Source organism: Protobothrops mucrosquamatus, unplaced genomic scaffold (assembly GCF_001527695.2).
Source record: "Protobothrops mucrosquamatus isolate PMUCROS unplaced genomic scaffold, P.Mucros_1.0 scaffold959, whole genome shotgun sequence".
NCBI classification, from domain to species: Eukaryota; Metazoa; Chordata; class Lepidosauria; order Squamata; family Viperidae; genus Protobothrops; species Protobothrops mucrosquamatus.
In genome coordinates, this window is record NW_015387203.1 from 19,669 (window position 1) to 34,049 (window position 14,381).

Sequence of the window (14,381 nt, forward strand, 5' to 3'; positions counted from 1 at the left end):
CCCCCCCCCCCCCGCTTGTCCGCTATTTTTTTGGAAGCAGACCTGGCAACCCTAATGGAGGAGCTGTTAACATTGTGAATCTCTATTCAACTACCTTTCCTCTCAGGATTTGGTGGGTGATTTTTCTTTCTCTGCAACCCCTATCTAGATTTAGCCCATTTTCAAACTTGGTCCTTTCTCTCCCCCCCCCCCTCCCACTGGCTTGGGAGAACAATTGAAACATGACTGTTTCTGCCTTTATTGCATACTCAAGAATCACTTATTGGGAATTTTTTTTAAAAAAAAAACCTCATTCCAGACTAAAACAACAGCAAACAATTTCAATACACTTTCCAAGAAACCAACATGGGCATGTCTATGTAATCAACCAAGTATTAAACTTCAATCAGAATAGAGCTGGAAGGGACTTTGGAGGTGTTCTAGTCCAACCCCCCTGCTCAAGCAGGAGACCCTATACCAGTGGTGGCGAACCTATGGCACTCTCTGTGGGCACACGTGCTATCGCCCTAGTCCTAGGCCTTCAGCTGGGTTTTATAAAACCTTTTCGATTTAGGCCTCCGCCGCCATATGCAAAAAAAAAAAAGTTCAATCAGTCAATTTTAACCTCTTGTGGGGAAAAAAAGAGCTTGCACAGTTGGAACTGATTGATTGAACTTATTAGTCCCACCCAGTCTGCCGTTACCACTGCAGCCATGCCCAGCCAATGGGCCACACCCAGCCAATGGGCCACACCCAGCCAATGGGCCACGCCCACCCAGCACCCGATGATACATAAGTGGGTTTTGGGTTGCAATTTGGGCACTCGGTCTCTAAAAGGTTTGCTATCACTGCCCTATACATTTCAGACAAGTGACTGCCCAGTCTCTTAAAAACCTCCAGTGATGAAATACCCACAACTTCTGACAGCAAGCTGTTCTACTGGTTAATTGTCCTCACTGTTAGGAAGTTTCTCCTTAATTCCAGGTTGCTTCTCTCCCTGATTAGTTTCCATCCATTGTTTCTTGTCCTGACCTGTTGCTTTGGAAAATAAGTTGACTCCCTCCTCTTTGTGGCAATCTCTCAAATACTGGAATACTGATATCGTGTCCTCCCTAGTCCTTCTTTTCTCTAGACCAGCCAAATCCAAATTCTGCAACTGTTTTTCAAATGTTTTGGTCTCCAGGCCTTTAATCATCTTAGTTGCTCTTCTTTGCACTTTTTCCTAAAGTCTCAACAACTTTTTTGTGATGTGGCCAAAACTGGATGCATTATTCCAGGTGTGGTCTTACTAAGGCAGTGATGGCGAACCTTTTAGAGACCGAGTGCCCAAACTGTAACCCAAAACCCACTTATGCATTGTCGGGTGCCAGGTGGGTGTGGCCCATTGGCTGGGTGTGGCTGCGGTGGTAACGGCAGACTGGGTGGGACTAAAAAGTTCAATCAATCAATTCCAACTTTGCAAGAGTTTTTTTCCCGCGAGAAGTTGAAATTGACTGATTGAACTTTTTTTTTTTGCAGGAGGCCTAAAGCGAAAAGGTTTTATGAAACCCAACTGAAGGCCTAGGAGTGGGGCGTCGGCACGCGTGCCCACAGAGAGGGCTCTGAGTGCCGCCTCTGGCACCCGTGCCATAGGTTCGCCACGACTGTACTAAGGCTTTATACAGCAGTACTAATACTTCACATGATTTTGATTCTATGCCTGTTTATACAGCCAAGGATTCTATTAACTTTTTTGGCGGCTGCCGCACACTACTGACTCATGTTTAAGCGATGGTCACTAGGACTCCAAGGTCTCTCTCACAGTTACTGTTTTTGAGCCAGGTTTCGCCTAATCTCTAGTTGTACCCTTGCCTAGGTGTAAAACCTTGCTTTTCTCCACATTAAATTTCATGTTGTTGGATAGGGTCCATTGTTCAAGTCTGTCAAGATCTTTTTGGATCCTGAGCTTGTCTTCTGGGGTGTTGGCTATTCCTGCCAGCTTAGTGTCCTCTGCAAATTTGATGAGTTCCCCTTCTATTCCCTCATCTAAATCATTTATGAAGATATTGAAGAGTACTGGGCCATTAAGCAGTCCATTAAGGACTACTCAAGTAGTTTGTCAGCCAGCTACAAATCCAGCCATGGTGACACAGTGGTTAGAATGCAGGACTGCAGGCTACTTATGCTGACTGCAGTTTGGCAGTTCAAGTCTCACTGACTCAAGGTTCACTTAGCCTTCCATCCTTCCAAGGCTGGTAAAATGAAGACCCAGAATGTAGAGGACAATATGCTGGTTCTGTATACCGCTTAGAAAGGGCTTACCAAGAAGTAGGTTGTGGTCTACTTTGTCAAATGCCTTGCTGAAGTCTAAATATACTATATCAGTTAAGTATACTTTAATGGAAGGGTTGACCTCCGAAATATCAAGTCAAAATCAGAACTAGAGTTCCACATAAAATGTGATTTCAAAGCAGAAGGAAATTCCCTTCTGAACACTTGTTTTGATCTACACAAATCCTTACATTTTTCACATGCCATCAATTTTATCACTGACCACAGAGTCAGCATCTCAAATCATTTTCCCCATCCACATACACACTTCAAGCAAGGAAATGAAAGATTAGGGATGTGTGGCATAAATAGATCCAGACAACACTAAGCAGACAATGGCAGTCACATTTTATTTATGTAATATTTGTAATGTTATCTATTTTATCTACATGTATTTTATGATTCAGGTATATGTATATGTATACACATATACATATACATAATTTAATAAATAAATAAAATCTAGAAATATGTTATAAAAGCTTGCTACTGCGTCAAATCAAAGAAAATCCTTAACAGAATTAAAATATTGGGAGAAGTGACTATGTTATTCACCTGAAAAAAACCTTCAAGACTGTCGACAGATGTTCTTGATTTTAGAACAGTGTTTCCCAACATTAGCAACTTTAAGATGCATGGACTAATTCCATAGCCAATCATATCATATTTTAAAGTTGCCAAGGTTGGGAAACACTACTTATTTAAAATAATAAGACATGTAAAAACAAAATTTTCATGTCTCCCAGGAAGAAAAAACTTTTAAGGATTGCAATCCTTCCTTGGTTTCTTAATTCTCCTCCTCTTTCTATTCCTCAATAGGTTACCACAGAAAAGTCTCTTTTTGATTTAGCTGCCCCAGCAAAATAAAGAGCAACTTTGGCATTCATTACACGTCTATTTAGAAGATTAAATTAAAAGTTCAAGTGTCAAAATAAAGCTTTCTCTGTGTTTATCTCATTTGGGGAATCTTAGCTGAAAAGTACAGGAATTTTAGTTTTCAACAATTCTAAGCTTTCTGTGTGATTGAAGATTATTAGTCATATATTTAAGAAAAGTGAAATGTTTTTCAAAGAAACCCTTATGAACATTATAAAAAGGAGATAAATCTAACATTCAGTGGTAAAACTTTATCATTTAAAGTCCTGAAAAATAAAGAAACAACAAGGAAATTATATTAACTTTATTAAACATCAGGTTAGGTAAAAAAAAACCTGAACATAATTCCAGATTTCTGTTAATATCAAAATGCTTACAAAGTAATACTGAATGCTTGTTAATTGTTTATTTTAAAAATAGAAGGTAAGACATACACTAAAAATAATAATTTTGAAAATAGAATGCAGTGCAAAATATAAGTACTATTTCATGAACTCCCTGTGCATCTAAATCAGTCTTAAAACAAACTTGAGGTAGTTCTCATTTGTACAACAGGGTGAGCCCAGATGTCAAAGGTTGAATAGTGGTGACTCTAGCCTAACCCCCTGGTTCCATCGAAAACCTTCCCAAAATAAAACAATAATCTGCTATGCATCTATGGAGATGAAACATAGATCAGCCTCTGCATGTGGGAATGGGATTCTTTCGATTGTGGCCTACAGTTATAAGGTCTTTTATTTAGTGCTCTGTAACAAATTTCCTTTCTTTTGCTTTATTCAACCTAAGGAGAAAAAAAGGAGACATTTCTGTACGCTTTCTACCTTGAAAAACATGAATAAGTAGGAGTGTGAAATGTCTGTCCTTGAAACGCTATAAACTAGAGAATAAAAATGGTGCAATTCTAATTCGATTTAACAAAAATGCAAGATTAATCATAATAAATTTATAACCTTTCCCTTCCCCAGCTACCAGACCAAAAATTACCTTAGCAACAAACAAAAATTAGTACAGTAGTACATGATCCATGCCATGGATCACACAAGAGCATAATTTGGATGCCTTTTCAAACCACTGTAAGTGCATACATGAAAAATGCAACCAGATGCCAGGTAAGAAAGTTTCATATATCTACCAGTAATGTCTTCAATTTCTTGAAAATCCAAGTAAGACAGTCCCCCTTCCTACCTCTTTCAGACATGTTTTTAGGAAAATGTGGGTGGTTTTTTTTTTCCCTCATTCCATTCCACAGTGATTTGTACCAATTCACTAAATGATGAAATAAGCAAGTTTTAAATACATGTAAGTTCCATGAATGTCTGCTTGGAATTATATATTAGTATTGCTGCTTAATTCTATTAATTACTTCTTTCATTTTTTAATATAACTAGTAAAATTTCACAATATTTTTACATCTGTGGAATGTTAGATACAGTCATGCCATGCTTAACTCAACAATGCACCATGCCAAAGATTTCAGTTTAATTTAGAAAGTAGATTGTGGCTTTTTAGTTATAAAGTATTTGTAATTATATTCATTTGCAAGCTGTCTTATTCAAAAAATCCAAAATTTTTGACAGAAATGTTAAATATTTCATTCTTTTAGTATAACCAAATTTAACACTTAGTACATAGGAATAAGAATAAAGAATTCCATCTTCATGCCTAGTCCCAGTAGTTGAAAAAATATTTTGCATACAAATGATTTTCCATCTTTTTGGTAATAATGTTATGCAACATTTACCATAAATCATTGGGAACATACTCTCTAATATTGAACATATATCTAATAAAAACAAAGCTTTATTATACTGCGCCTTTTCTACACAGGAAGGTTTTTCTTTAAAATGATGCAATGTAGAAAAAATGGTTCTTGTCATTATCTTTACAATCCAGGGTGCTTTTATGCTTGTTGAGACCACAGAAATCGGTCACATCTTTCTAGCATGGACTGGATCAGGGCTCTGCAACAGAAGAGAAGAATAAAGAAAAAAATGGCAAAGAAATGAGTTATTTCGTCAAGCTAATTAATTCAGAAATATAACATACTTGTCACTACTACAGCTCTAACTTTTTATGAGCTCATAAGACCCTTCTATTATCCTCTTTGCTAAACTAAATAAAATAAAAATCCTAATTCAAAATATTTTTTTAAAAAACTCACAAAGAAAATGCACGAAACAAAACTACCTTAATGTTCTTCAAGAGAGATTTATTTATTTAATCCTAGTTTTAAGAAATGATAGCCAAGAAATGCAACTTTCCATATTTTGTTTAATATCAAAGGAAGAAATTCAGTATTACATCAAATACAGTAGGGTATCTTGAAAGTCTTTACAAAGTATGGGCATTGGATTTGAGAATTTTTACAGTGAGTCATCAAGCTGTCTATAATAGTAACGCTTAAATATAATGTAACCTTTAAAAATGACACATCAGTCAAAATCTTTCAAGATTGACGGAGGAGCTGTTACCTATTACAACTCTGGTGACAATACCTGTTTAAATATTAACTGGTCAAATGTTTTTCATAAAATTGGGGGGAACCACAAATATTCTCAAAACATAAATCATAAATTTATAAACTATTCAGAGTTGTTGAAGGTTGAGTTTTTTTTGATTGGCAGATTTATTATACTAAAATCCTGAAAAACTTTCTTTTGATCAATGTNACCTATTACAACTCTGGTGACAATACCTGTTTAAATATTAACTGGTCAAATGTTTTTCATAAAATTGGGGGGAACCACAAATATTCTCAAAACATAAATCATAAATTTATAAACTATTCAGAGTTGTTGAAGGTTGAGTTTTTTTTGATTGGCAGATTTATTATACTAAAATCCTGAAAAACTTTCTTTTGATCAATGTTCTTAAAAGAGTTGGAAAAATTCTAATTGAAATAAAATTTCCACAACAGAAAAAAAGACACAAAAGTAAAGAGACTTGAATTCTTTAATTACATGCAACCAAGCAGTTTTTTCAAGTTTTGTTTTTGTATTTTATTATTATTTCATGTTGATGTTCTATTTGTCAGGAAAAAAAAAACTTCTGAAATCATAGTATTCAAGAAAATTGATTTTGAAGCACTGTAACTCTTCACATCTCTAAACTGTAGTATTCTGGATAGTCTATAAGAAACAATTCTTAAAACACTTACCTTTGCCGTTTTTCAGCAATTCTTAGTATCTCACAAATCTTGGTAAATCTTTCTGATAATTCAGCCACCAGATCACATTCTTGTAACAGCTGCAAAGAGCGATCTGGACCAATTATTCTGGCTGCAAGGAGTGCAACATTTTCAACAGTAACAGAATTTGACCATTCAGGAGTACCATTAGTAACAGATGTGTCCTTTTGTGAAACATGGATGTTGTGATAACTCTTCACAAGGCAAAGAAGGAACTTCCATTCTTCTATTGTCTTCGGAACTGTCCCTAAATACAGATTTGATTTATGGAAAAAGTTATTTGAAGCAAATCACTTTCATTTTACTTGATATGCAGTAAATATCTTAGTACACTTACGCATTATGGGACATTTCTCTCACTACATTCTGATCTAGACAGCAGTCAATGAATTTATAAAGACCAACACATATCAGTGGAAGATGCAAAGCCAAACTAGCAACATGTTATCCTATACATCTTATCCAATGTATAGAATAAGATAGAATATGTTCAATTTCATTTTGCATGTATATAAGAGAATTGATGGAAGGAAGGCCACATTCAAATCATAATGATTGCAATTAGTTGTTGAAAATTGAAAGGAGACATTAAAATGAATTTGTTCACAATTTCCAAGTTAACAGAAGATATGCAGGTAGTCCTTGACTTACAATCACAATTGAGCCCAACATTTCTGTTGTTAAGTGAGACAGTTGTTAAGTTTTGCCCCATTTTATGACCTTTCTTGCCACAGTTATTAAGTGAATCACTGTAGTTAAGTTAGTAACATAGTTGTTACTACCTTCTCAGGACTACCTGTATCTTTAAGGGAAGATAAAGAAGTATGATTAAGAGAATAATATTTTTATTCCTCTAGTGGCTGCTATTGGTTGCTGCAGAATCCTTTCCACTGGCAAACAAGGAACTCTACAGTGAGAATTCTGGAGACGTTTGGGCTTTTCTCAGTAATTTGGGGTCATATTAGAGTGCCAAGGATACATTAAATCCTACATTCTTACATTTCCTCAACTTACATCACAAACAGAATGGAATGAATGTTGACTAAGTAAAAGTAGAATACTGGATGTAACTTTTTTTAATACTGGAGCCTGGAGGGAAGAATGGCAGAAAGGGACATCATCACCAATTACCATTACTCAACTTCTGGAGCCAGCAGATGATCTAATTTGATTATGTTTTAGTGGGGGTTTTGTATGGGGTGTTTTTAGAACAGGCCTGTTATTTAATTTGATTTTAGAACATAAACTATTTATTTATTATTGTGGTTTTTAGTATCGCCTGTTCACCGCCCTGAGTCCCGTAAGGGAGATAGGGCGGTATATAAATTTAATAAATAAATAAATAAATAAATTATATAGCTGCTCGTTTCAACAAGTGCCTCTGGGCAGGTTTAGGAAATCCTAATACTTTGACTCTACTCTAATTATATGGATATAACAAATCTAAAACAAAACAAAATAGGTTTTCAAAATCCACAAATTGTTTTTTAATTACTTTATAGCAGAACTATATTTTTAAAAATTACACTGAGTGCAAAATTTATGTTGTAATGTCTCCTTAAATAGAATTCCAAAAAGAAGGGGTTTTTGTTACATGAAATTGTTTTATCTCAGTGTTAGTAAATTAAAACGCATGCCTTAGATACTTAATATTCATAATTGATTCTTAAATTAAACTAACCATCTTTGGCGTTCAACAACTCCATGTCATCCAAATGAACAATTTTCGTAAATACTTCTGATCTTCTATCCAACTCCAAACAGAGAGAAAAATATCCAGGCCAGAAGCTATAACAGTGAAATGAAACATTAGATTATAGTTCTAAATTGGCACTCTCGGCTTAAATAAGTTGAAATAATTTCTTATTTCAACTAATTGTATATATAACTTCAGAGTACAAATCACAAAACATACCATATATTGTCAAGTGCACAGACATTAATGAATTGGAGCATGGAAATCATCTGGAGAACATTTGCGTAAGGATAAAAGGGGGGAGGGAAGCAATATTATCATAGGAGTTTATTATAAATTGCCTGGACAGGCAGAAGATATGGATGAAGACTGTGCCAGATGATTAAGTTTTCAAATATGCAGTATTCCATTGCAGTATTCCATTTTTACTGACATCTGGAAATCTACTCTGCCACAAGGCAGTGATCCCCAAAATTTGCAGAAGGTAGAAAAAGGAATAAGGGGGTCTGCTATCTTGGATGAAATCCTGACCAACAGAAGAATTAGTTGAAGAAATAAAGATGACAAAAATGACCATGTTCATAATATCAAGGGGAAGAACAGAGGGGAGTCAGATTTGTATATTGGAGTCAGATTTGTATATTTGATGAACTTAGAAAGTAGGTAAAATCTAGTGGCTTGAAATCCTGAAGAGGAAGTGTCTAGAAAGGATGTGTCACTAAAAGTGTAAATACAAACAATTCCCACTAGAAAGGAAAACAGGAAAAATCTAAAGACAAATATGGATACAAGAAGAAGCTTCTAAAACATTGTAAAGAAAAAGACACATCTAGAAAAAGGAAGGAGGGTCATATAAGCAAAGGATATAAGGTAGTTGCCAGAAACCATAGAAATTTGGTCAAAAAGACTAGATAAGAAATTGGGATGAGCCTTGGGAGAAATTGGTGCTAGCTTTTGATCTCCAAGATAGCAACTCAGGAGGCTGAGCATTGCACAAGTGCTGACAGTCTTTGTAAATAGGCATCATTTTAAATATGAATGATGATGATCGTACGTTAAATAATGTTTTAACTCAGATGTATTTTATAATTTCCAGAACAGGACTATGCTTTTGAGTTTTATCCTTGCTGCTGATAATTTGACTTTATTTAGTTTTGCAGCCTTGAAAAATTTCCTTTTTAGTTGTATTGGCCATAACTTACTGAGGCAAGCTGAATGTTATGTTAAAGTGGTGACAAGGACAGTTCCTCTAAAGAAAAAACAAAGAAAATCCAACAGAGTGAAAATGCCCCTCATTATGTAAGGAATAAATTGACTAGTTATATCAGGAAATGACTTAGAGCATGTACACTTTGTAACTAACATCTTTATAAAAAGGACAAGTCAAACTAGGAGATGTTCTCTTCCAAAAACATGTTCCTATTAATTGTACACTTTTGAGTGATTCAGTACAAATTTTTTTTTCAAAGTTCATTATCAGTTTAAGAAATTGGGATACAATCTAGTCCAAATATTAGACCCAACTGAAAACAAATTCACAGCTGAGTTCCTAAATTCAATCAGTGTATGTATTTGGAACCATTCACACTTAAATTTTTCAGGTTTGTATTTTTTACAGGCAAATTTAATTCAATTTTCAAATTTAGTCAAACTAAAATAAATTATTGTATATAATTCAATAATATTTTCTTCCTTAGTATTCTATTCAGATGTATCCTGAGAAAATCTATGTGGTTATTGAAAGTCGACACATGGTTACACAAAATCTATTCAGCAACCATAATCAAGATTTCCATATATCACCAGTCACAAATGAAATTCTAGCAATGGCAATTATGGGCTAAATTAATAAACTGATTTTTAAAAAACTACCAAAAAGAATGGAGGAGAGAGGAAGAAAGACAAGTTTGTTTTAATAAATTGTGATAGGTAAAGCAAATGTATCTGAAAGGTATAAGAATGCAGAATACACAGAAGCTAATTAGTCACCATTTGATCACAAATATATAGGGAGCATGATTGCGTTCAAGAATAATGGATATATAAAATGTTTTACAGATGGCACTTAATACCTATGAGGTTAGCAAAAATATTCAAAAAATATATCTAGCAATTGTTGGAAATGTAGACAAAAACCAGGCACATACTATCATCTTTGGTGGACAAGCCCTAAAGCCAAAAGATTTTGGTCAAGAATACATATATGGTTAGAGAAAATGATAAAAAAAAGTACATCTAAAATTCGGTCTTAATAAAAACAATCCATATTAACATCCTTTAATACTCTTTCTTACACATATAAATTACAATGTACATGATTGACGTCGCTCTTAACATTAACGAGTTGTAACCTTTCTACTTAATGGTCACCTCCTTCTCTATTAATTCTTTTAAAACCTGAAACGTCTTTACCTGTCTGAATGTAACTTAATGAAAGAGAAAAATGATTCAGAATACTTTAGAACAGAGGATACATTTTATCAATGGCTAGAAAAAAGAGGTAGAGAGAAAGGAGTTTAACATGTATTAGTAAGCTAAATATTGGAACCCAGACAACATGTTGGTGATAAAATATTAAGGATTTGTAATTATAAAAATAATAAAATATTTAAAAAAAGAATAATGGATATCACACACTGAAGCTGAACTATGTGAAGAGATAAATTATGAAACAGGACAAAACAAAAAATACATTATATGATTAAAATGAAGTTTTTTCAAGAATGCTTTAGGAAAATACTCCATATTACCCATTGCTTCGACATATATCAGTCATTTTCTCCTTCCTTACAATATCAGCTGGAAGATTAAGCAAAAGTACAATCAGTTGATTATACCCCCAAGTAAACAAATGCGAATGTGGCCTGAAAACAATAATTGAAAATTATATTAGGCTTTTTGTAAAGAAGGCCCAATAAATAATTGTAATTAAAATCTATACCGACAATAACTATTTGTTTATAGTTTTAATACCCAGCTCTAATGAGAAGACAGACAGGGTGGACTACAGTGGAATAGTCACATTGAAATAATTACATTGGCTGTTTTTGAAATGCCAAGAAATAGGGGGGTACCATAGGAAAGACCTGCCCTCTGATCCCCATTTTCCTGGCTCCTATCTATATCACCAGGGAGTATAAATATTATTAATACTTAATATAATTAATTAATAATCAATATTATTAGAGGAAATATTTTATACTACCATTAACCAGATAAAATACTACAAAGGGGGACAGAAAGAAGGAACATGCTTAAGGAGAAAATAAAAAGAAATGTACCGATAAACCTTTGAAAGCAAGTCTTGTTTTTAACAGCTTCCCATTACATGTGATCTAGGTCCTAGGACATACTGTTTACAGGTAGGAAATACTCTATTGGAACTTTTGTTTTAATTATACCAAACTTTGGGGGAACTAGTTTCAAATGGCTTTATCTGTTTGAAGATAAAAGTGGGCTTCCAAGTCTGTATTATTTGGAAAATGTTAAGCATGGTTTCTGAATCATGCAGTCTGGGATGTGTAGTTACTTGGATTAGCACTATAAAAAAATATTTGGGAGAAGATAGGGGAGCTTTTACTCCAAATAGTGGCATAGTTTAAATGCATATTTAAAAGCAATGGCTTATTGCAGCTTTACAATATTCATTTATCATTAAGGAGTAATTTAAAATGAGCAAAATATAACTTGTACATATTTCATTTCCTTACACTAGGATTTGATCAAACTGGGCCTTAGGAAAAAGTCTGTAGATGAAATCTAGGAAAAAAGACTTTTGGAGCTACATAGTTAATCAGAAAAGCTAATAAATTACATACTGTGGATTTCCTTGAGCATCCATTGTGCTTGTTTTATGTGGGGCATCATGAGACATTGCCAAACACAGCCACTCCAATTGTAATGAATCAGGATGGAGAAGAGATCTAAGGAATGACAAGCTAGAAAAATATATATATATAATTAATTATCTAATTAATTTGTCATAGTTATACTATCTAATTAGGCCTCACATTTTTTAATCTGGATTCAATACAATGTATTTACATATTTAAATAGCAAAAAGAAGCAAATATTACCACACTAGGTATGTTTAGTTTTAAGAATTCTAGAGTTTATAAAAACAAAGAAAATGGGAAGTGTTTAATGCATTGTATACCAGTAGTATTAGTTTAGCATATCTTTTTGAGCTAACAAAATAGCTAGATCATAAAACTAATGAATAATTTTTTCTCCTATCAATTACTAATACCAACTTAATACTGCTTTCTTTCCTCAAGTGTCACTAACATAGTATTAATATTTTTATCATATCCCTATATCCTATCCCTTGCATCTCTTCTCCAAATTAAGGAAACATAATACATACCGTTCATCCTCAGCCTTTGATTTTATAAGGCTGTCTAAATATGCTAGAAAATGTTCAGGATTAGTTTTACAAATCTGCTTGATATCTGAAGGTCCAATCAAAGGGTAGAACCTGGTCAAAGGCCTTAGAGAAGTTTCTCCGAATTTTTTATAAAACCTACATTAAATAAGACACAAAAGATAAAATTATTTAAAATATAATTCTTCCTAGAACTAGTAGCTTAATAAATTACTTGCACTACATACTAGTTATGCAAAAAATGATCAAATGTTTGCTTAAATTTAATTTATAAAAATGAAAAGGAATATGACAATAACTACTGTATGCAACAGCATGCATGATCACAAAATATTGGTACAGTAGGGAGGATTATTTGATCCCCTGCTGATTTTGTATGTTTGCCCACTGATAAGATAAGATAACCTTTATTGTCATTTTTTTTACTGTGGGCACAACGGCACACATCAAAAATGAAATTTAGTTGCCCGCTCTCAAAGTGAATCACATACATGACGCACACCTAAACATACTATGAACAACATATGTATAGACCCACATCCCTACATATACGTAGCAAATAAATATTAAATACTGTCCATCTTGAATATATAACGGAAGGAGGAAGCTTGAGAGTTCACAAGGTTAATGCTGTATGGAATGAAACTATTGCTGAATCTGGATGTTCTGCTACGGATACCACGAAGCCTTGTCCCAGAAGGTAACAAGGAAAACAGGTCATGAAGAGGATGTGTAGTGTCCCAGATAATCTTACGGACCCTGCTCAAGCAACACTTCTGTGCTATGTCCTGGATGGGAGGGAGGGAACTGCCAATGATCTTTTCGACCATTTTCACCACTCTCTGCACCGCCTTCCTGTCTGAAGCAGTGATGCTTCCAAACCAGACTGTGATGCTGTATGACAGCATATGATCAGTCTGTAATTTTAATGGTAGGCTTATTTTAACAGAGAGAATAACAAAAAAAACCCCAGAACAATGCATTTCAAAAAAGTTATAAATTGATTTTAATGAGTGAAATAAGTATTATTACTTATTACATTACTTAGTACTTGGTGGCAAAACCCTTGCTGGCAATCACAGAGGTCAGACATTTCCTGTAGTTGGTCACCAGGTTTACATACATCTCAGGAGGGATTTTGTCCCACTCCTCTTTGCAGATCCTCTTCAAATCATTAAAGTTTTGAGGCTGATGTTTGACAGCTCGAACCTTCAGCTCCATCCACAGATTTTCTATGGGATTAAGGTCTGGAGTCTAGCTAGGCCACTCCAGGACCTTGTTGTGCTTCTTCTTGAGCCATTCCTTTGTTGCCTTGGCCTTGTGTTTTGGGTCATTGCCATGCTGGAATATCCATCCACAACTCATTTTCAATGCCTTGGCTGAGGGAAGGAGGTTCTCACCGAAGATTTGACAGTACATGGCCCTGTCCATCATCCCTTTGATGCAGTGAAGTTGTCCTGTTCCCTTAGCAGAAAAACACCCCCAAAGCATGTTTCCACCTCCATGTTTGACGGTGAGGAGTCATAGGCAGCATTCCTCCTCCTCCAAACACAGCGAGTTGAGTTGATGCCAAAGAGCTCGACAACACTTTCACCCAATTCTCCTCTGAATCATTCAGATGTTCATTGGGAAACTTCAGATGGGCCTGTACATGTGCTTTCTTGGGCAGGGGGATTTTGCGGGCGCTACAGGATTTCAGTCCTTCACAGCATAGTGTGTTACCAATTGTTTTCTTGGTGACTATGGTCCCAGCTACCTTGAGATCATTGACAACATCCTCCCGTGTAGTTCTGGGCTGGTTCATCACCGTTCTCACAATGTGAGATCTTGCATGGAGCCCCAGATCGAGGGAAACTGACAGTTATTTTGTGTTTCTTCCATTTGCGAAGAATCGCACCAACTGTTGTCACCTTCTCACCAAGCTGCTTGGTGATAGTCTTGTAGCCCAG

The 14,381-nt window shown here is 34.9% G+C and overlaps 1 protein-coding gene across 1 annotated transcript in view; it reads right to left on the reverse strand.

Annotated features, from left to right (window-relative positions):
• Positions 1 to 3,466: 3,466 nt before the first annotated feature.
• Positions 3,467 to 14,381, reverse strand: part of HPS5 (HPS5 biogenesis of lysosomal organelles complex 2 subunit 2) — a 42,341-nt gene continuing 31,426 nt past the window's right edge. Inside the window, exons 19-24 of the mRNA XM_029284800.1 lie at positions 12,415 to 12,570; positions 11,867 to 11,986; positions 10,799 to 10,912; positions 8,034 to 8,140; positions 6,323 to 6,599; positions 3,467 to 5,126 (exon numbers count right to left, since the gene is read on the reverse strand). Coding sequence (XP_029140633.1) covers positions 5,066 to 5,126; positions 6,323 to 6,599; positions 8,034 to 8,140; positions 10,799 to 10,912; positions 11,867 to 11,986; positions 12,415 to 12,570 — 835 coding nt within the window. The 3' untranslated portion in view covers positions 3,467 to 5,065. The remainder of the gene's footprint in view (positions 5,127 to 6,322; positions 6,600 to 8,033; positions 8,141 to 10,798; positions 10,913 to 11,866; positions 11,987 to 12,414; positions 12,571 to 14,381) is intronic.